We start from the raw sequence: 24,275 nt of genomic DNA on the forward strand, positions 1-24,275 counted from the left end.
ATGTGTTCAGCTAACATCCTAACTGCTGCTCCTTCAACAAAGGATACCAAGAGAATGAAGCAAATTTAAAGTAGAGGTAAATTGGATAGTTGTTTATAAATGTATGACCTATTTGGATTTTGAAAGAAAAATGTTGAATTTCATGTCCCTTTAAATTGCTCAATGTATTTCACTAAACTCTCTGAAGAATTAAATAATGTATGTTACAAGAAAGATACCATAAATAATTTGGGAATTTTGTACCTGCAGTCGTAATGCTGAGCTAAGAGTTGTAACAGCTCAGGGTATTCGACTCACTTATTTAAATTAGTGTTACTATGCATAAGCAACTTTCATTTTTTAGTTAGCTTCTTTATAATATATTCTGTATTTGGGTTACCCTACCTGGGTAATGTTGTGGGGGGTTACAGGGTATCGTTAGACCCCATCCTTCTGTTACCTTAACAGGTTCCCTCTCTGTTGTTGGAAATTCATGCAGATCTGGAAAGGAAAGAAAAATCAAACAGAAAAATATTATTTAGCAAGTAGTTTCTCCCTGTTTTGTTGCTATCCATAAAAAAATGCAAAATTACTTACAGCCAAATCGAAGGGAGGCCTCATTGCTAAGTACTGTTCCCCGGGAATTAGTGGCCACACATTGATAAGTTCCTGCATGTTTGGGTTGTGTGGGTTTAAAAATAACCAGGTTCCCCCCTATCAGCTGGTAACTTGAGTTTGCCCCCAAGATTAGTTCTGTGCCATTCATTCTCCACCTGCAGAGTGGTGCAATAGAGAGAGAGAAAAAAAAGACGACATCACTAGGTAGCAATTAGTGTTATTAACTGGAAGTAATGGCATCTATTTAAAATTGATTAAATTAAGATAAGCTTCTTTGCATTCTAAATCGCCACCAATATATGAAAGCAAGACTATGGCTATGTGTAGAAAGCTTAGGTTTTGCTGTTACCTGTAGGAGGCAGGAGGACTGGCCCGTGCACGACAGGACAGAGTGACTTGATGTTCTGTAGATTCTTCAGGGAATAAAGAATTTTGGGGCTGTTCTTCAAAAATAGGTCCATACCCCTCTGTAGACTCTGCTGTGTGTGACAAGCCTAGATACAATACTCTGAGATTATAATATGAAATGCTTAATTATGTGTAGTAAAACATTTTTACTATGATGCTCCATTTTTTCTGTAATTTAGGTCTGAAACTTGTAGATTTTTGTGAAATTTGCCACATATCTGTGCCTAATTTGTTGCTTGTAACCTTATCTTTTCAGCTGAAGCCAAACACTGATTTTTTTAATACAATGCCAGTGGGAAACAAGTTCCGATTGGCTCCTCCATATAAGGACAGTGGTGGGTGGAATTTGAGCACTAAAAAAACAATTGCAGCTAACAATGAGTTAATGTTCTAATATAGTTCAGAATCCTGAAATGTTAATCTATTGGAAGACTGCAGAAAATTCTTTTAATTACAAGGTGATTACTTGACCCTTTCACCTTTACATTTGCCCAAGTGTTGGAAATGCATTAACCAATGCAAGAAAAAATGAGATCAAGGACAGTCAAGTGCTGGTGAAATAAATAATAGAGTATATATTGATGACATGATAAGGGTATAATAGACAGACTTTAAGAAAGAATAGATAAAAAGTAAGAGCTAGTAGGAGAGATACAAAGATGAATTATAGGAAAGCAAGAGCCACATTACAATATACTGCAAACCACAAATGGTCAAGAAGACCAAACCTGAGATCCTAGTCTAGCTATAGAATTAGTAAAGGGACATGAAAATGAAATACAAATTTTACCTTAAGAGATGTTTATCTCACTATACAGTGTTCTGTATGCGAAGGAAAGAAGCATGCATTACAATTTAAGGTCTAAAAAAATCTCAAAGATTTTGTGTGATTATCCACCATGGCAGCAAATTTTTGATCATCAATCCTTAAAGGGACATTAAACACTTTGTGATGGTAATATAAAATGATAAATTGTATATAATAAAAACAACTCTGCAATACACTTTCATTATTTATTTTGTCCTCTTTGCCTGTAATTCCATTCTGAAATTGTGAGCTTTTCAGTTCCTGTTAGAAATGGAAGTGCAGAACACTGTTAAATCCAGCACAACCATTGGCTGCACACTCTAGTGACCTATTTATAACGGTCCCTAATTGGCCACAGCAGAGAAGGTAACACAAGTTACAACATGGCAGCTCCCAGTGTTTTATAGACACTAAAACTTTACACTTATTTTGTCACTTTTTAAACAACTAATGAAATTTTAAAAAATACATCTACATGTTAGTGATGGACTAATCTTTTCTTTGAATGCATCATTCTATCTAGCATGTATTTAGTGTTTAATGTCCCTTTAAGAGAACATGAAAACTCCTTTTTTGTAGTCACATTATATCCTTTGTATACCTAATTCCCTACACTTACTATACAGTGATTTCACCATGAACTTGCCATAAAGAATATATTGTTGGGGGAAAAAACTTTCATTGTTAATGTTGGTTGAGGAGGAGACCACATTGTAGTGAAGTTATGGATATGGATTTATATACATGTCAATTGTTACTCTGAACACTACACTTAACTTACCTGTATATAAGAAAAAAACAGAAGAGAAGAGGAGGAAAACAGAGGAGGAAGGCCACATGATGTCTGTGAGGAAAAAAAGTGCAGATCCATATAAATACGGGTACACAGGAATAGGTATCACATTAATTAAATACAGTAGATTTATCACCATTTACATAAAATGTATCAACAAATAATTGTATGCATTTTCCTTAGATAATATTTCTCTAAATAATAAGCTATTGTCCCACACAAATTGCTCTTTGGACCTTATATGAATAACAATTTCTCAAAGATAGCTGGGATGGATTCATTTTTGCTTAAGGGCTGGGAAACCTTTTTGCTTAAGGGACAGTCAACACCAGAATTTTTGTTGTTTAAAAAGATAGATAATCCCTTAATTACCAATTCCCCAGTTTTGCATAACCAACACAGTTATAATTATACACGTTTTACCTCTGTAATTACCTTATCTCTAAGCCTCAGCAGACTGCCCCCTTATTTCAGTTCTTTTGACAGACTTTCATTTTAGCCAATCAGAGCTGTCTCCATGGTAAATTCACGTGCATGATCTCAATGTTATTTATATGAAACACATGAACTAATGCTCTCTAGTGGTGAAAAACTATCAACATGCATTTAGATTAGAGGCGGCCTTCAAGGTCTAAGAAATTAGCATATGAACCTGCTAGTTTTAGTTTTCAACTAAGAATACCAAGAGAACAAAGCAAAATTGGTGATAAAAGTAAATTGGAAAATTGTTTAAATTTACATGCCCTATCTGAATCATGAAAGTTTTTTTTGGACTTGGACTTGACTGTCCCTTTAGCAAGAAATCTTGGAAATCGAAACAAAGTTTAAAACTTTTCATATCCTGGAGTTATCCTGAACTTGAAAGAACACAAACCTCAAAGATCAATGCTTAGGTTTAAACCAACAGCACAACATAGCATCAGTGGAATCATTGTAGGAACTTAAAATATAGTTCTTCTTACATAGCGCCAAGAAAAAACAAAGTCAATGGAATTAAACAGCACAGACAACTTTATAGAACCTCAAATGTTGACCACATGGTTAATTGACAAAGTGATGCCAGTTTACAATATTTGGAAGCAAACAAAATGTGACACATTTCACACATGTAGACCAGAAATGTTTTGATCAATCAATTTTTTTTTTTTTAATTGGGTTTTCAAACAAAATGATATGAGTTCATACAGCACCAGAATATGAGAAAAATAAGAATAAAACAATACCAAATGTATTACATTTACCTTGAAGAATTACCGTACATAATAGTTTTTAGAGAAAAGACACAAAGAAAAACGACGAAACAAATGAATAATTCTGCATAATTAACTTCACCTTATTCCATTTAACATTAGCAGAAATAGTAAAATGAAAACATATCCACTGGGTCATGGAAAGAGAGTCAAACAAAATATAAATTCATACAGCACCGAAATAGAGAACACCCCCCCCCCCGTAAAACCCCTCCTCGCTGTGTTATTCGAGTCCAAATAGCTAGAGCATCAACTTATCTTCTCTATTCAGGCCTCCAATCACACTCTAACCAGTGCAGGGGAAACTCTCCCTCAAGTACAAGTGATATCAGAGTGGGGGGATTTCTATAAGGTTCTATAAATTGGTGTTGTAAGGCTACAGGCCAGGCAAAAATGAGATTTTTCAAATTGGCAAAGAAAGCTCTACAGTGTGAGTCAGAATTTAGTTTAAGGTCATGTGATTCAATAGCCATTTGTAATGTCAGCAAATTAGACAGTTCACTTATACTAGGAACCTTAACAGATTTCCACTCACGTAATAATTGGTTACGAACGCCAAGATAGTAAAGTTTATCAAAAGTCGTTCCCCGGCAACACAGTGGACAGGAAATAAAAAAAAAAAACTTGGAACAATGTAATACCTATTTTATTTTGTAAATGTTTATTTAACCAGAAGTTTATTTTGTTCCAATATTGCATAGCTCTGGGGCATGGCCACATGCAATGTATAATATTTGCCATTTCTAACTTGTAGCAACGACTAGATTGTATATCTTTGGAAAATTTATTGATTCTATATGGGGTAAAATAGTAATTGTTCAATAACTTTATTTAAGATTCCCTCCAGCTTATGTTAGCCGTCGAAGCCACTGATAATCTAATGCTCTTTATAATATCCTGTTCTGTTACGTTTGGAAAATCTTTTATTTAGATTATCTTGAAGTTTCTTAAGGTTTTTTTGCCCCAACTTGATCAACAGCGATCCATACCAGTAGGATATTTTTCGACGACCTGCCTTTTATAGTTTAATCCCGTTAGGGATCTCAGGAACTCCTCACTCCAGGCTACGAAGTCTGATCATTTGGACTGTATAGCTCCTGAACTGTAGGAAAGCATAGAAATCTTTTGTCGAGAGATTATAATTTACTGATAGTTCAGCAAAAGATTGAAACGTCTTTTTATTTCCTTGCAAAATATGAGATATAAACAAGACTCCTTTCCATGTATGAAACACAGGGTTATGTACACCAGGAACAAAATCAGGATTGCCGGTAATGGGTAGAATTAAAGAAGCACACAGGTCGTGACCCATTGTCTTACAGTACTTCTGCCAGGTGGAGATATTTGCAAATGTCTGCGTATGTATAATATTACTTGGTAGTCCAGAGGGAGAATAATGTAACAACGCCCTTAAGTCAAAGGGATCTACTAAATTTGTCTCAATGTCTAAATACGTAACGTGATCTGCCTCAGTTATCCAATCAATTGCAATTTTTAACATGCAGACCCAGTTATAGTGTTCTAAACTGGGCATTGAGAAGCCACCAAATCTTTTTTGTTGTATCAGGCTCGCCATAAAAAATGTGCAGTCAACTTTTCCCCATAGAAATAATGTACATGCACTATTAAACTGCTGGATATCACGTTTAGTAATAAACAAAGGAAGATTGTGTAGTAGAAATAATATCAACGGAAAGAAAATAGTCTTGAGTAACATTACCTTAGCAGATAAAGACAAATATAATAGTTTTGAGCTCTTCATCTCATTAGTGATGTTTCCAAATACATCTCCATAGTTAAGATCATACCATTCATTGGGATTTCTGCTGATTTTAATACCCAGGTATTTTATACATTGTACTTCTTTAAAGGTATGAAGCTTGCTACTTTCTGAAGTCTTATAAATCCACATAATCTCAGATGTTGTGACATTGATTTTATACCTCGAAAATTTACCAAAACAATTAATAAGATGAAGAGAATGTGGAATACTCTTCTTGGTGTCACTTAAGTATAATATAAGGTCGTCTGCGTATAATGACAGTGTAATTTTCTGTTTACCTAATATCATTCCATGTGGCTCTTGTCTAAGTCAGATTGCGAGGGGCTCTAAGGAAATATTAAAGAGAAGGGGATAAGGCGCACCCTTGTCGTGTACCTTTCTGTAATATGATGTGCTGGGAAAGATCCCCATTAACTAATAATCGTGATCTAGAGTTTTTGTATATCCCGCGAAGAAAGTTCAGTATGTTCCCATACTATTGTTGATTATCCACCAGGGTCAAGCATTATTTAGAATTCATCACCCCCCCCCCCACATTCATTGTGGGATCATAATTCCTGATTTCTGACTGCATTCTAAGAATTCCAAAAGAATTGATACACAAGCTAAATGTAGTTACAGCTTTCAGATGTTATAGCTTATCCATTAGGTCTATTCATATGGCATATACACATATGCTCTAAAGAGGAAAAGTGGAAAGGTAAGTAATCAAGACAACAAAAGATTTTGGATCAGGTCTACATTCTCATTAGCAAGCTCTGCTATTGAAAAGATAGGAACAATTGAACCCAAATCAGTGTCTGCTTCATAAAACAAGTAAGAATTATGCTTCAGCAGAACAATTGAGTAAAGAAACCGCCTGACCTCCATTTCCTATATTTTCTAAATCACTTTAATATTTTTGCAAATTTGTTTGGAAGAAATGTTTTTAGTTATTTGATGTAATTTTGAATTTAATTCCATTATGTGTGCCCACAATCAAACACAATAGAGATCAATAAGTTTACTTTATGATGCTTGTCGTGCATTTCATAACATGGGGCCGATTTATCAAGCCGTCAATCGGCCCCAATGCATCTGTTTCCGCACGAGCTTTCAGGCTCGCCGGAAACAGGAGCTAAGAAGAAGCGATCTTTAGACCGCAATCAGCCCGATCAGATAGCAGCCGCGAATCTGCAGGGGGTGGCATTGCACAAGCATTTCTTGTGAAATGTTTGTGCATTAATAAATACCGACAGCGTATGCTGTCGGCACTTATTGATGTGCGGCGGAAATGATCCGCTTTCATTATGTCAAATGTCTTTAAGTCAATACTTTAATTATTCACATAGAGCTTGCAATTTTATACAACTTTCCAATATATTTATATTATTTCAGATTATTTAAAATGTGGTTAAACAATGGAGCAGTTCAACCAGTAAGGCCAGTAGACTACTTGGTTGCATTGTCAGTGGTATTAGCAGTAGAAATAGCAAGGTTCTTATGTCACTATACAGATCATTAGGTCTGATCTTAAATATTGTATACAGCTTTGGAGATCATATCGCCAGAAGGATATGAATGAACTAGAAACTGTCCAAAGGTGGGCTTCTAAAATAGTACATGGTTTAGGATATAAAACATACAAAGAAAGACTCTTTGATCTAAATATGTAGAGGAGAGAAGTGAAAGAGGTAACATAATAGAAACCTTTAAATATATAAAGGGACTTAAGGGACAGTTCACCCAAAAATGTTCTCCTCTTTAAATTGTTCCCAATGATTCATTTTACCTGCTGGAGTGTTTTAAATTGTTTACAAGTAGCTCATTCACCCCTATTTTGGCATTTGAAATAGCTGATTTAGCCTGTGGTATCCCTGGAGTATATTCTATTGAATAGCCTAAGTAAACACAGCCAGCAGAAGAGATTCTCTCATTGTGGGTCATGATAGTTTCACTCTCATTGTGGGTCATGATAGTTAAGTAATAAAATTATAGTTTTCCATTGTTCTCTCTATGTATTGAGCTTTGGTTTTCGAGACAAATATAAGATAAGGAAGCAAGTGTGTGTACACAAACTGATAACATAATGAGATCTGATATTACCTGAAGCTCAACCCATTGTAATAGGCTGTGGTTTAAAAGCACAAAACCAGCTACTTCATATACACAACCAAAAAATGCAATTTCTCATGAATTATATACTCTACAGCTGGTATAACAAGTCATTGAAAATGCATTAATATAAAAGCAATTTTTCAGTGTACTGTCCCTTTAATTAAGTGGAAGCTGAAAGTACTTCCCACAAAAACTGAAATACCAAAACAAGTTGTAACAATCAGAGGGTAACAGATTCATGACAAATGTGAGGAAGCAGTTTTTTTTACACAAAAGGTGGTGGACTCATGGAATAAATGTCCAATAGAGGCGGTAAACATAAGGACTGTAAAATAATTTTAAAATACCTGGGACATGCATAAGGCTATCCTAAGAAATAAGTAAGTTTACACTGCACAAATAATATCGGTAGACTTGATGGCATTTTGGGTCTTATCGACCGTCAAATTCTATGTTTCTATAATTCTGTTATTTAGCTTGCTTCTTCCCCTACATATACTGAATAAAAGTATACCTAGGTAGGCTCAGGGGAGCAGTACACTACTGGGAGCTAGCTACTGATTGTGGCTGCACATATATACCTATTATTATTGGCTCACCCATTGTGTTCAGCTAGTTCCCAATAACGCATTGCTGTTCCTTTAACAAAGCATATCAATAGAGCAAATTGGATAAAATAATTTCATTATAGAATTATGCATTAAAAGTAAGTTAGAAAGTTGTTTAAAATGTTTTGTCATCTCCCATTAACTGTTACTATTAGGTCCTCTACTGATTTTTCTTCTAAAGCAGGACATTAATTTGAACTTGTTTGATGAGGGCTACTCTACTTTGTTGGGGAAGAGCCAGTAACTTGGTCTTTTGAAGCAGGATAAAGCTAACACAGATTTTTTTTTAAATAATAAATTGATTTATGATGTAATTCTTAGCTTCAAGAAAGAAGTTTGTACATAAGAAATGATGTTGTTTTCTCATCCATATTTCCCACATATTACTTAGTCCTAACTCTCCTTTTTTAATAATCTATTTCTCACTACCATTTCTTATCTCTCTTATTTTATTACTCATCATCTTTCATGGTCAACCATCTCTAGTGATGATCAGCAGACTAATCTCTAAGAACCAACCCTCTAAGCAGTAAAACACTTTACCTCTAAAATGTTTTATATACAATAATGTGTACGTAGTTCTCTAGTAAGACACTGGGATGAAACTGGCGCGTCCCATTGATTTTTTTTTAATTCAACTTTATTCTGCAACTACAATTTAAAGGGGTGTAGTGAATAAAGTATATAAATGTATATACTGCTGTTTTGGGATAACCCTATTACAAGAAAGCAGTTAATGTTATTATCAATATAATATATTATCATTTAGTTGTTTTGTGATTACATTTACTACAGTATTATAGCTCCGAAAAGGGCTTGTTTAGAAACCATGGGGTGTGATCACATTGCACTATCGCTTACATTTATAAATTAGCCTCCTTTTTCCTCCATACTACAAGGGATTGGTAAAAAAAAATATATATATATATAATATACACAGGGAGTATGAGACAAGATCAAGATTTAATGAACACAGGGATAGTTTAATAATGAAATTAAAGAGAGAAATATATGGATCCAAGTTAAAAGACCCCAGTAAGAGTCAAGTGAAAGAAGGAAACTGGCATATGCACTGAAAGACTTATAGGGGCCGATTTAACAAGGGCCCTGAATGTAACTATTTCCGCGCGAGCCTTCAGACTCGCAGGAAACAGGAGTTAAGAAGCAGCGGTCTTTAGATCGCTGCTCCTTAACTCGTACGCCTCCTCTGAGGTGGCGGACATCAATCCGCAAAATCCCATACAATCGGGTTGATTGACACCCACTGCTAGCGGAATCTGCAGGGGGTGGCATTGCACAAGCAGTTCACCAGAATTGCTTGTGCAATGATAAATACCGATAGCGACGGACCATGTCCGCTCGCACTTTCAGGAAGTATACTTGATATGGGCAGCTAGCCAATCAGCACTGTAGATGTACCGCCTGTGTATGCAAACAGTTCCTGCATACTCTCCAAATTTTGAAAACTATAAAAATATAACCTGAGACTGGATGAAAAGGGGCAAGACTCTAGCTAGTTCTGGTGCTAGAGTCTCAGTAGTGAGAAAACATATGGTGGGGACTGACTGTTTTATTGTAGGAATGTCCCTGTTCTTATGAAAAAGTTTTAGACGATCGAGGTTGGATATGAGCGTTTTTGGTGGGGTTTCTTGAAAGCAATACATAGACAGAGACAGAAAGGCCACATAATCCATCTTACAAATGTTGACTGTGTAGATTTAATGAAATATTGTTTGTTAGATACAATTTAAAATGTCTATGTTCTACATATAGATAGATAGATAGATAGATAGATAGATAGATAGATAAGATAGATAAGATAGATAAGATAGATAGATAGATAGATAGATGATAGATAGATAGATGATAGATAGATAAGATAGATTAGATAGATAAGATAGATAGATAGATAGATGATAGATAGATGATAGATAGATAGATAGATAGATAGATAGATAGATAGATAGATAGATAGATAGATAGAATTTATGTTATCAATAGAAGAGCAGAAGAGAAGATGATTTTTGCAACAGCTCGGAACAGCTTCATAGAGACAGCTGAAGTCATAAGGCTGGTCAATTAGAGAAGTGGGATGTATTGACTAAATTATAAACCACAGCAAGATGTTTGGGAATTTTAAGAGTACAAATGATTCTCCAGAAAGCTCAAATGGCAGAAAGATACAGAGTGGTGCCTGGAATGTGCATTAGTAAATTATCAGGATTAAATAAACACTTGACACTTAAGTAAGATTAAGTTACTTTTCAACTAATTTATAACAGTCCCTAATTGGCCTTTGCAGTAGAGATCAGATAAGAAGAAGAACAAGATTCTTCAACCTAGGATAACATATTTGCAATATGGTGGTGCCCATTACTTAAATGGAAACTACAACTTTAAACCTATTTTTTTTTTAAATACTTAAATAATATATTTTAAAAAAACTACATCTGCATTTATTCTCTCTAAGGCTAATATTTACGTTGAAAACATCATTCTGTATAGAATTTTTTTAGGGTTTAACATCCCTTTAAATGGACATTATACACTAAAGTTTTCTTTGCATAAATGTTTTGTTTATGATCCATTTCTATAGCCTGTCTGGGGGTGTTTTGCTAATTTTTAAATAACATTGTGCTGATTTTCAGACTCCTCATGAAGCCCCAAAGTTTTAGATGTATACTGATGTATACAGACTTCAGACTGCTTCTGATTGTATAATGGATCTTTTCATATTCAGGGGAGGATGGAGGTTCTGCTATCAGCCCCTTTCAGTTAGTGTCCCAGGCTAATCTAACCAACAGTGCTAAACTGGAAGCTTCTAATTAAGTTTTTAAAAGATTTTATACTGGATTTTTATGTCAGTATCTGTGCATATTATTCTTTATAGTAGTGTCTATTACATGCAGTTATATGAAAATTGGTGTATACCGCCCCTTTAAGTTTGCACTTTAGATAGTAATAGTTACAATTTATTTCCTAAAAGAAAAATATTTAAGCTGCATGATAATCAAAATGTTCTCTATTCTATCTAAAAAATATTTGCAAAATATATAACAGCTATGCCAGTGAATAGTAGGGATGGGTGAATGTGGCTAAATCAAAATTCGAATGGTAGAATGAATATTCCTTTGGATATTCATTTTACATAATTGAATATTGATAAGAATGAAAAAAAAAAAAATTGAAAATGGAATGTTATTTTCGAATGTATTTTTAATTTTTGAATGTTATTTTCAAATTTGCATGTTATTTTAGAATTTGAATGTCATTTTTACAATTAAATTGTTATAATAGTTCAAAATTGGAATGTAGATATTTGATATATTATTCGAACATTCAACATCGAAATGGATTTGCATTTTTTCAAATTAGATTTTATATTTTCGAAAATAAACATAAAAGAGCCTGTTGAGCACAAAATATTGTTTCTGCGAAAGCGATATTTGCGCTCAACTGAGTAATAGCAACGCATGTTAATGTGCGTTGCTATTACAAGTGCTGTGCATTGCGAACGTGTCCTCGCATTCGCATTGCACAGAAGCATTGTGCTCACAAGAGCGCGCTTTCATAGGTTCCAGCAAGGGGAGTATGTTGTGCAGCGATGGACACAAACATAAATATATATGTATATGTTCTTTAGTAAATATTTGAAATTAGAATGTTAGCATGTTGGATAAACATTAAAAATTCAATTTCTAACGGAAGATTGTATAACAATTTGTTTTAAATTTCAAATGTTGCAAAATATTCACCCAGCCCTAATAAACAGTAGAGTACCAGAATTCTACACGTTTTAACCTTAAATTTATACAGCTTTGATTTAGTCCTTTTTTATTTACTGTAAAATATTTTTTAATGTTTTATCTGCACTTTCATTTACATGACAAAAAGTAACACGTCTCTTTAACTTGATGTTCAGAAGATTATAAAACAATATAGTCTGGACTAGATCCAATAAAGTCCACAGGTCCAGAAAAAAACTGCTAAAAATGTTGTTACAGAAAAAAGGGCTAAGACTTAGGGGTCAATTTATTATTAGCCGAATTGGGTCAGGCGTTAAGAAGCAGCAGTCTATAGACCGCTGCTCCTTAACTCTAGGAAAGGGCGAATGTTTCTAAAAATTCGAAATTTAAAACGAATTTTGATACATTCGTTCATTCGAATCGAATTTCAAATGTTTATATAACACTCTAACATTCTATTTTCGAATTTTCGTTTTCGAATTTTTCAATAAAATTCGAAAATATTAGTTCGAATAATAGAATGTTTAGCTATGTATTCATTCAATTTCGAAATGTAATATTCGAATTCGAATGTGACATTCAAATTCGAATGTGACATTCAAATTTGAAATAGTATTTCTAGTCTACAACTGTGTTTAATAAATGTAATATTCGAATTCGAATGCTACATTCGAATTCAAATGTCACATTCGAATTTGAAATAGTATTTCTAGTCTAATACTGTGTTTTAAATGGGATATTCGATTCGAATGTGATATTCGATTCGAATGTGACATTCGAATTCGAAATAGTATTTCTAGTCTAATACTGTGTTTTATAAATGTAATATTCGAATTTGAATGTGACATTCGATTTGAATGTGATATTTGATTCGAATGTGACATTTGAAATAGTGTTTCTAGTCTACAATTGTGTTTTATAAATGTAATATTCGAATGTGATATTCGAATGTAACATTCGAATTCGAATGTGACATTCGAATTCAAATGTGACATTCGAAAACTGTAAATAACATTCGAAAATCTAATTTTTAAGAATATTTGTTCTTATCAACATTCTATTATGTAAATCGAATTTCTATAATAACATTCGTTCTAACATTTGAATTCGGATATAAACACATTCGCCCATCCCTACTTAACTCATACGCCACCTCTGAGGCTGCGTACAGCAATCCGCCCGATCCTATACGATTGGGTTGATTGACACCCCCTGCTACAGCGTATAATGTCCGCCAGACTTTAATAAATTGATAGATAAATAAATTGACCCCTTAGGATGGTGAGCTGTGAGCTTGGTATTGGGGGGCACAACTACTATTGGTGCAGCAGGTGCAGTTGCACCAGGGCCCAAGTGCTAGATGGGGCCCATAGCAGCCAGTCTGTAAGTAGTCGTGTATAGATTTTGTACAATCCTAATGCTGGGGAGTCTTTTATTAGTGCAAGTTGCAGGTCTATCTATCACCTGTCTGCAAACCATTATACAGAGCAGCATGTATATTATTAATATTGGTCGCTAATAAGTTCAAAAATTATTTTGCACCATGGCCTTCTGTTGAGTAGGTCCACTACAGCTTGGTATGGTATAAATAATGGCCTTATATCACGTATACGTTAAAGCAGGTGCCTATATTTTTTTATTTTTCTGAATGGAGGGTTGGTCATTAATTTTGGGATTTGCCAGGGGCCAGATTATATTATACTCACCTTTATGCTAAATATAACTCTACAAAATAAAATGAGATGATAGTTTTTTTTAAATTAAAATTTACATAGGAAATGAGATTTATATTATGTCCATTTAGCAATGACTGACAATGGATTTAATTTTATTCAAGTTGAAGAGCTTAGATGATTTACATACAAACTGTGTAGAAATATACTTTTAAAAACGAATAGCATCAATTCTAAAACCATACATCTAGTAGCACATCAATAGAATAATATTTCTACTATTGGGTTAAAAAAATATTTTTTTTATCAGTTTAAGAACCTCAGCTGTATTATGCTTTCCCTTAGCATGTTCTGCGCAAAGGTCCCTGTGATGACAGGTTGTCCCCTAAGGTCCTTCTGTCTGACAGTTACAATCTGCCGCTCTAAAAGGGCACAACACTAATAAATTCATCATTAATGCTCCTCTCTCAATTTCACTGGGGTGGGTGAGGTGATCATAAAAGGAAGTGGATTATACAGAGACAGACGCTCCCCCTCTTCTGTCTTGCTAATCCCCTATCATTGCTCCCTTGGGGAGTGACAAGATCCATTACACAGGGTGACATAATAACCCTTCTACCGCCAGTGAAATCTGGACCACTATCTCCTGCCAGGAGACGGCTTTCCCTCCCCCTGAGTTACCTAAAAAGACTCTCTCATCCTGCTAAGCACTCCATCTGGGGCAGAGGATACATAATGAAGAGGCATGAGGCCATAAGAGACAACATTAGAAGCTCTTAAGAGAAAAGACAGAGCATAAGTTATTAATATCAGCATTTATAACGTACCAGCATATCCCATAGTGCAGTACAACCAGTGAGAGAAAGCAGCTACAGTAAAATCAGTCTACACAGACCATGTAATAAATATGTTAGCCTCGCACTTACACTATCGAGCACAGCATAAACTAACATAGATAGATAGATAGATAGATAGATAGATAGATAGAATGATAGATAGATAGATGATAAATACAATTGATGTTATCAATAGAAGAGTAGAAGAGAAGATGATTTTTGCATCAGTTGGAACAGCTTTATAGAAACAGCTGAAGTGGGATGTATTGACTAAGTTATAAACCACAGCAAGATGTTTGGGAATTTTAAGAGTACAAATGATTCTCCAGAAAGCTCAAATGGCAGAAAGATACAGAGTGGTGCCTGGAATGTGCATTAGTAAATTATCAGGATTAAATAAACATTTAACACTTAAGTAAGATTGTTACATTTAAACTAATTTATAACAGTCCCTAAGTGGCCTTTGCAGGAGAGATAGAGATAGATAGATAGATATAGATAGATAGATATAGATAAACAGATAAAACACAGATTGGTAGATGGATTGATAACTGGATAAATAGATAGACAGACATAGAAAGATAGTGTTAATAAACATTTAAATACATTTTATAAACCTCTTCTATCTCTATGTGTATGAACTGCGAATAGGTGTGTATATTAGGGTGACCACATTTCCAAACTGCCATTCAGGGACACCCCCCCCCCCTCCCCCCAATAAAAAAAAAAAAAAAAAAACTGTGGTCACCACTTTAGACTTTAGGTGATGTACAATGTACACCTGCTTTCATAAAGTTACTTAGAGCGGCATACTTTTTACATCACCCATCTCATCAGGGAATCAAACCACCTTTGCTATATATTTTTTAAAATTTATATCATAATGAAAAATATTTTTTGTATGGTTGATGATAAAATAAAAATGTCATGAATATACTAATTAATTAGTATAATTTAACTATGCTATGTGTGCATATGATGAAAGTTTCAACGTCTAGTAGTTCTAATCTATTCTTACCCATCTGAGACTGAGTCTGCTATAATAATAACTTGTCTCCTGAATCTGCTCTGCGCACGCTACTCTGCTGAGTCTGCTCTGTGTGCTGCTCTACACAGTGCACTCTAGCTTAGATATTGTGCGGTGCCCGCCACCAGGATGTTCTTCTCCTCCGTCCTGTGTCCTCCAGAAACATACCTGACATCATCCCGCTAGTTGCGCAGGCAGCCCGCCTCCCTCCTGGCTTCGCTGCGTCAATCCCTGGCGGAGTCAGAGAGTCTGTTTGACAGATGGCCATGGCGGCATTGGAGGGCAGCCATCCATTCCGGGACACTGCATTGTCCCGCAATGATGGTGCCCGGGACCAGGGACAGACCTGCAAAATGCGGGATTGTCCCGGGCAGTCCGAGACATGTGGTCACTCTAGTGTATATGTGCGCCTATTTGTGTGTATGTGCGTGTATGTGTATGTGCGTATATATGTATGTGCGTATATGTGTGTGTGCATGTATGTGTGTGTGTATGTGACTGTATGTGTGTATACATATGTGTGTGTGTGTATGTGTGTGTATGTGCGTGTATATGTATGTGCGTGTATGTGTATGTGCGTATATGTGTGTGTGCATGTATGTGTGTGTGTATGTGACTGTATGTGTGTATACATATGTGTGTGTGTATGTGTGTGTATGTGCGTGTATATGCATGTATGTCTGCATGTATGTGTGTGTCTGTATGTGTGTGTCTGTGTGTGTGTGTATGTGTGTGCATGTATGTGTGTGTCTGTGTGTGTATGTGTGTGCATGTATGTGTGTGTCTGTGTGTGTATGTGTGTGCATGTATGTGTGTGTCTGCATGTATGTGTGTGTCTATGTATGTGTGTGTCTGTGTGTGTATGTGTGTGTATAGACACAGGCAGGTAGATAGTTGAGTGAGATAGATAGATGGGTAGATGGATTGATTGATATATAAAAAGATAGATAGATAGATAGAAAGATAGATAGATAGATGAATAGAAAAATAGATTGGTAGATAGACTGATGCTTGGATAAATAGATGTAGATAGACAGACATATAGATAGATAGATAGATAGATAGATAGATAGATAGATAGACAGACAGACAGACAGACAGACAGACAGACAGACAGATGCAGACAGGCAGATAGATAGTTGAGTGAGAAAAAGTGGTGCCTTATCCTCAATAGATAGATAGATAGATAGATAGATAGATAGATAGATAAATAGATATATAGATGATAGATAGATAGATAGATAGATAAAGACAGACAGACAGATAGACAGACAGAGTGAGTGAGAAAAAATTGGTGCCTTATCCTAGATAGATAGATAGATAGATAGATAGATAGATATATAGATAGATAGATAGAGATAGACAGAGTGAGTGAGAAAAAAGTGGTGCCTTATCCTCGATAGATAGATAGATAGATAGAAAGATAGATACATTTATACCTTTGTTTTTGTAAATTCCTCTTTTCCCTCGTTTAAGCAGTCGCCTTGGGTAGCTAAATTAATAATGGTGCTATACACCCCCTGGACCCTCCTAGAATCAGTACAAATGTGAACATAAATGTGAGCAGTAAAGCATATTCTTTGAAAAAGACCAATATAATATAATCCATCAAAAGACCAAACTACTACAAATTGCTTTATTGCTGTGTTGACCTGTGATGATGTGATGGATATTTCTTTTTATGACTAATAATATTAAATGTATCTCCAATGATCAGACTAAAGTGTATTAGCTGAGATTGAGACAGACCCCATAACTCAGTACTCATACATCATCTTGTAAATTATCATTCTCAATTAATTTCTATGATCTCATCTGAGATTATGAGATGTTACTTAGTGTGTAATGAGATACCTGTCAGTGGGCTGAGATATTGGTTTCCATTAGTGTGTGTTGAAGTTTTATATATATATATATATATATGTGACACTTGACCTTTTAGCTTCTTCATCACAAAATAGACAAGCGATCCTTTTAGCATGATTAAGAAGGGGGGTGAAGAAGTATCCATGGTGGTGTCTTCCATTTAGAATCGTAATTGTGTCCACATAGTATTAAACTTTTCTAACAAATTGTGTATATCTATATTACCAATATCTATCTGCACACAATATCTATCTATCTATCTATCTATCTCTCTATCTATCTATCTATCTATCTATCTATCTATATCTCTCAATTAGGTTTCTCAAATACCCATGACCTCAATCACTTTGAAAAATATAATAATACAAAGAGTGGTCAATCACAACCATTTAGAAAAGTTGATCTAATTTGTTTTATAAAAATGCACCATTAAAATCTATGGATTGTTTACGCTAAATAATTTCTCAAGCTTTTCTATAGGATTGTTATAGGCCACATTATTAGAAAATAGAAAAAGGGCACAGCCACATTCATTCTATAGGAGTGAACGCAACACATGAATTTAAGATGTTCATAGAAATTGGCAACATTTCAGCAGACATAACTTTTTAAATAAAATTTCTAAAGAAATGGGGTAGCTTTTTGCCAACATATATAAATTTGTAATGCTTATTGCCAATTTGGGTTATAAAGGACATTAAAAGTGCTCTTCCACAGGAAAAAAAAAAAATTCTGGCAACAATATGCAACTTCACTGGATGCTGGCCAATAAGGAGCTAGCCATATATGTCATCCTGAGTCATTTGCCAAATTACCTATAAGTCATAGAGTAAAATGAAAGGAAGATACAAAAGTTCAAAATACATAAAGGGCAAGACACATAGGGAAAAAAGGCAAATGAAAACTCAAATTCTAGTAGTCATGCGCATTCCAAATAGGAGTGACAGTAGAAGGTCAAAATTATTTCAATCACACTCTTGTTGGGTTTCTTCATATATGTTTCTTCATATGTGTGTATGTATTTATATATATATATATATATATATATATATATATATATATATATATATACATACATACATTCACACAAACACGCACATATACACATTCACACAAATATGGAGATACATTTGGAGTGCTTGAACTCCTACTACTGCCAAAATATATGACCAAGTAAACTTCTAACACTGCTACAACCATATGACCTTGGGTATTAGTGTTTAATGTTTTGCAACCCATTGTTAACACACCCTCAAATAGCTGTCCATCTATTGAGGAAACCTATACTATTTGATTCTTTTAGTATAAAGCCTCAGTTTCCAGTAAACGTTTTTAAACTAGTAAATGGAATTAGAAATTGTATTTTTCTCACTGAAAAAAAAAGACTGTTTTAGGTCTGGACTCTAATGTATACATATATGCAAGGATATCTTTGTCTGTATAATAAAGTTATGGTCCATTCTTTAAAGAAAAAAATAGTCACTGGAAGAGTTTCAAGTCAAACTTGTTTTTTAAACCGAGGCAAATAGATGCCCCCTTTTAAATCCAAACCAGTTAAAGGGATGTGAGAATCAGGCAAGCCTAATTAGTTATGATGGGAAGCACATTGCATGTGACCAGCCTATTAAAATTGATTGCTACTTTTTTCAGGGGATATAAAAATGAAGATTGAATTTCACAATAACATGTTTAATTATGCATGGGAAAAAATACTTTGCAGTGTACTGTCATAATTTATTTTGCCCCAGTTTCCTGTAATTTTTCCAAATTCCCACAAGTTGAAGTGTACACTCCATACTACGGAAGCGTAGCCCTGCTACATTCTACACAGTAATTATTTGATTACTGTAGCAGCTCAGTTACATTTGTCCTTATTTGAACTTATTAGGAGAGATAGGATAATCTATATTTAAGACACATTTTTAAAGTGTGTGCACTGTACTGCTAAATAACACAATGATAGATTTAAATACTTTTAAAATATGTATTTTCTATGCAGATGTGCTGCTAAATTGATTATATACTATGCCAGGAATAGACAACTCAAAGCCACATGTGGACCTCTGAACTTGTTTTTGTGGCCCTAGGAAAGAGTAGAACTAAGAATGTGTTCTATAGATTTTTGTGACCCCAGAAAAATGAGGAATTAAAGATGTGTTTATGGGGACTTCTGGTGGTTTGGCAAATAATATGGAGAAGAGAACAGTAGGGCAGAGAGTACCCTGCAACTTAACCTAAATGTGGTCTGTGCCACTGGACATTTTTTAGGAAATGTATTATTACTTGTGTGTTTAATAGCCATTATATGTGGGCCTTGAGGCTTCTAAAATATTGATCTGTGGCCCCCATGTGTTAGCAGGGTTGTCAGCTGCCCTCCACAAAATTACTGGACACAGGTAGTAGGTGGGTGTCATACAATAGCCCCCCAAAAGCTCTTCCTTAAACCCCCACCATTGACCCCACCATTTATATTTTCATGACTGAACAGTCATTTTATCCCCTTGGCTGCCAGTAACTTACAAAATCAATACATTTTTCCAAATTAGCTGCTTGTAACACATACACAGCAGTGATGTGATCTTTGAGCCTCAACACTCCCAAGAGACCTCACTGGCTGCCAGTAACAAATAGGGAGCTAGATTACAAGTTGTGAGCTATTTAACACTCCCACTTAAGCATAAACACTGTTATACAGTATATATATATATATATATATATATATATATATATAATTTTTTATAATTATTATTTTTTTAAATATATTTTATATTTAATATTTCCATAACGCACCTTAGGATAACTAAGTTTTCATGTGTGCTAACCTGACACCTCGTTAGACCTATATTGTGAAACCAGAAGCGCATTACAAATATTTTACTTTTTTGCGTTCTTCACATAGAATTGTTTGAAATTTTTTATTATTAAATATATATTTCTGTATATATAAGACAAAGGTAATGTAAAATATATATCTATACCTATATATATATATATATATATATATATATATAAAATATGTATATACAAAATATTTACTGTACGTGAAGAACATTGGCATGGTAAATATTTACAGTAGATACACAGTAAAACACATTAAATATTATTATGGAATTACTATTTTGACACATATATAAATATTATAGCATTTTGAAGTCAAATACATGGTCATATGCCATATACCTTTTAAACTTTATAAATATGTTTTATGAATATTTCTTTGACAAATTTTTATCAGATAGTGTCTATATGAGTGTAACATTATATTTTAATATATTAATATTATACAACTTTTTTTTTTATCCCTAATGCGAGGTCTTCAGTCGCACTAACCTGACGCGCATTGATTTTAATTGTGCTCAAGTGAATAAGTTTGCTTTCAACTTGTAATGGGTGCACAAATAAATGCACCTACAATATTCTTATATCGCTCGCATGCTAATGTTTGTGTACCACTTGTAATCTAACCTTTAGTAGGGCATTTTTGTATTGCATAGAGGCATAAGATGCCTTTTAAATTTAACTAATACTCAGGTGGACTTTAAAAAAAACCAACTGGACTGCCTGCAAAAATACTGGACTGTCCAGTTGAATACGGGACACCTGGCAACCCTATGGAGCCGATTTATCATCGGTCTGTCCGACATGATCTCAGTGGATCATGTCCGACAGACATCGATGAATGCCGACAGCATACACTGTTGGCATTTATCATTGCACAAGAAGTTCTTGTGAACTGCTTGTGTAATGCCGCCCCCTGCAGGCCTCTAGCAGGGGGTGTCAATCAGTCCGATCGCCTCAGAGACAACAGACCAGTTAATGAGCAGCGGTCTTAAGACCGCTGCTTCTTAACTGCTGTTTCCGGCAAGCCTGAAGGTTTGAGCGAAAACATGGGGATCAGGGGTTATTCGGCCCTTGATAATTTGGCCCCATAGTGTTAGTTGCCATTACTGTACTATGCATATATAAAACTAATTGTATGTGTATGTCCCATTTAGAGAAAGGAAGGTAAAATATGAGATCACTAATATCATAATGTCATAGTAATAATCAAATAGTGACAGTTTTTTTACTGAGTCAGTCTGAGATCCCCTTAAATAAGACAATTAATACAGGTACGAGCTACTAGAACCTATTAATATAGCCATGTTTGTTTTTTTTTGGGGGGGGGCGAGGGGTTGTTGTTTTTGTTTCTTTTTCCATGGAGGTCTCTTCCTCACACATTTAAATTATTACCTCATATTCAAAATGTCCTTTCTTATTATATGTGTGTTTTAACTATGTGTGTGCCCAGGGCCGTCTTTAATATTGACTGGACCCTGGGCGAAAATTTTCTTGTCCCCCCCCATGCAATTTCGCTCTCCACCCCAACATCCCAAAAAACAACTAAATCAATATTTTTTTAATTATTAGCCCAGCAGTGGATTATCTACTGCTGAGCTAATCATTTAAAAAAATTAAATAAATTGCAATATGTGAAACTGGACCTAAGCAGTACTAATAAGTAAATAAATATATAAATTCCTCCACTGTGGATTCATTTAATATTCTTTTGAATGTGATTCTGGTGTGAGGTTAGCTGGTTAAAGAGATTTAGGGCAGCCAACAGGAGCAAAGCAAGGTAAAGACTGAGGAGGAAGCATGGAGGTGCAGTATAAGTTTACTGACTGAAACAGCAGAACTACTATGGGAAGCTGTAAAATCTGAGACAGAGAGAAAACAAAAACTATAAAAATAAACCTTACATTAATGTGTGAAGTATCAGCATGACACTATACATCAGCCACAGCAGCACATGTCACTTTTTTGCTAGGAACAAGTTCCCTCTCACCTTGCACTAGACAATGCTGCATGGGGAGGAGTGTGTGTGCACTCACTTATTCTTCAAACTGACACCTTTCTACAAAGCACTGTTCCCCTAACAAACTTCAGTTAGTTGATCTTAGGGCCACAGCAGAAAGAGCAGGGCTAAGGGGACCAGCAGATTGGATGCTGTCTGACCAAGGCTGCATGGATACAGTGTGAGATGTGTCATACAGCCTCAAGACTGAAGACAGCAGTGTATGCAGCTGCACAGATGCTCAAATCCTCACTTGCTTGCCGTTCCAGCTTTCTGCTGCATGCGCCTACAGTCAGCCCTACCCAGAAACAATCCCTACCACCAGAGCAGTTACCTGGGTAACAGTGGTAACCCCAGTAGGACCTTTTATGATGCAGTGGGAATGGCTGGATGCCGAGCTAGGGCTTTGCATTCAGTGCTGCACAGTGCACATCTAAAACAGCACATGGCAATAGCTTGGCATATCACATGACACCGGCACGGTCTGGTACAGTTTAAAAAAATAAATAAATATATATATATATATATATATATATATAAGCAGAGTAATTTGACTGTGACAGTATTAGGACTGAATGTGTGTGTTCCCCATGTCAAATCAGCAGTCTGGTATGAAAAATAAAATAAAAAAAAAAACAGAAACTGGGCCCTGGGCAGCTGCCCCTTTTGCCCTGTGTTAAAGACGGTCCTGTGTGTGCCAGCATGTGGGTGTGCTTGGGTAAACCATTCTCCACCTGCACATTTTTGAGTGAATGTTATAGTGTTTGTAATTCCAGGTTGTTAAGAATACAACTGACCATTTATACAGGAACTCACACACTTTATTTCCTTATTCCTCACTCTCTGCTGCTGTCTCTGCCTCTTTGCAACAGTTATACACGTTTCTTAGTCAGGCTCAATCTAGAAGAAAGTACTATATAATATCACATGAGAGCAAACACCATAACTGTGTTTTTCTATGTGTGTGTATGAGGTTGTTAGCATAAATAGTGTTTACTGTATAAGTCTTCTTCTACCTGTGCGTGTTTATGTTTGTGTGTATCTCTGTGTGCCCATGTGCTTTTGTATATGCAAGTGTGTTTGTATGTGTACATGTTCAGTGTATGTATGTGTGTGTGCATGTGCAGTATATGTACGTATGTGTGTGTGCATGTGCAGTATATGTATGTATGTGTGTGTGCAGGGTATGTATGCAGTGTATGTGTGTGTGTGTGTGTGTGTGCAGTATGCATGTGCAGTGCATATATGTGTGTGTGCGCATTTGCAGTGTGTGTGTGTGTTTTACTGCAGTGTAAGTATGGGTTTGTGTGCAGTGTATGTATGTATGTATGTGTGTGTATGTGTGCAGTGTATGTATGTGTGTATGTGCGCATGTGCAGTGTATGTATGTGTGTGTGTGTGTTTTACTGCAGTGTATGTATGTGTTTGTGTGCAGTGTATGTATGTATGTGTGTGTATGTGTGCAGGGTATGTATGTGTGTATGTGCGTGTGTGCAGTGTATGAATGTATGTGTGTGCAGTGTATGAATGTATGTGTGTGCAGTGTACAGTGTATGTATGAGTGTTTATGTATGTGTGTGTGTATGTGCAATATATGTATGTATGTGTGAGTGCGCATGTGCAGTGTATGTGTGTGCATTTACAGTGTATTTATGTGTGTGCATGTGCAATGTATGTATGTATGTGTGTGCATTTACCTCTGTATCTATGCGTACATATGTATGTGTTTGCATATGCATATGTGTGTAACTTTATGTATCCTCCTGTGTGTGTCCAAGTGTGGGTATTTTTTTACTGCTGCCATTTCCAATCCTCAAGTATCAATAATAGCACAAGGTATAAGGATTTGCCTATTTGAAGACAGGAGGCTCAGTAAAACATTTCTCTGGTGTCTATTGAAGCACAAGTTTAGCAATAATAGTCTGTTCTGTATATATTTGCATGGT

At 35.3% G+C, this 24,275-nt stretch overlaps 1 protein-coding gene across 1 annotated transcript in view; it reads right to left on the minus strand.

The window, feature by feature from the left end:
• Positions 1 to 24,275, minus strand: part of CNTN2 (contactin 2) — a 132,528-nt gene that overhangs the window by 105,329 nt on the left and 2,924 nt on the right. The window contains exons 2-5 of the mRNA XM_053704691.1: positions 2,595 to 2,657; positions 947 to 1,091; positions 577 to 752; positions 385 to 480 (exon numbers count right to left, since the gene is read on the minus strand). Of these exons, the coding sequence (XP_053560666.1) occupies positions 385 to 480; positions 577 to 752; positions 947 to 1,091; positions 2,595 to 2,652 (475 nt within the window). The 5' untranslated portion in view covers positions 2,653 to 2,657. The remainder of the gene's footprint in view (positions 1 to 384; positions 481 to 576; positions 753 to 946; positions 1,092 to 2,594; positions 2,658 to 24,275) is intronic.

The sequence above is a fragment of the Bombina bombina genome, chromosome 3, assembly GCF_027579735.1.
Source record: "Bombina bombina isolate aBomBom1 chromosome 3, aBomBom1.pri, whole genome shotgun sequence".
Lineage (NCBI taxonomy): Eukaryota > Metazoa > Chordata > Amphibia > Anura > Bombinatoridae > Bombina > Bombina bombina.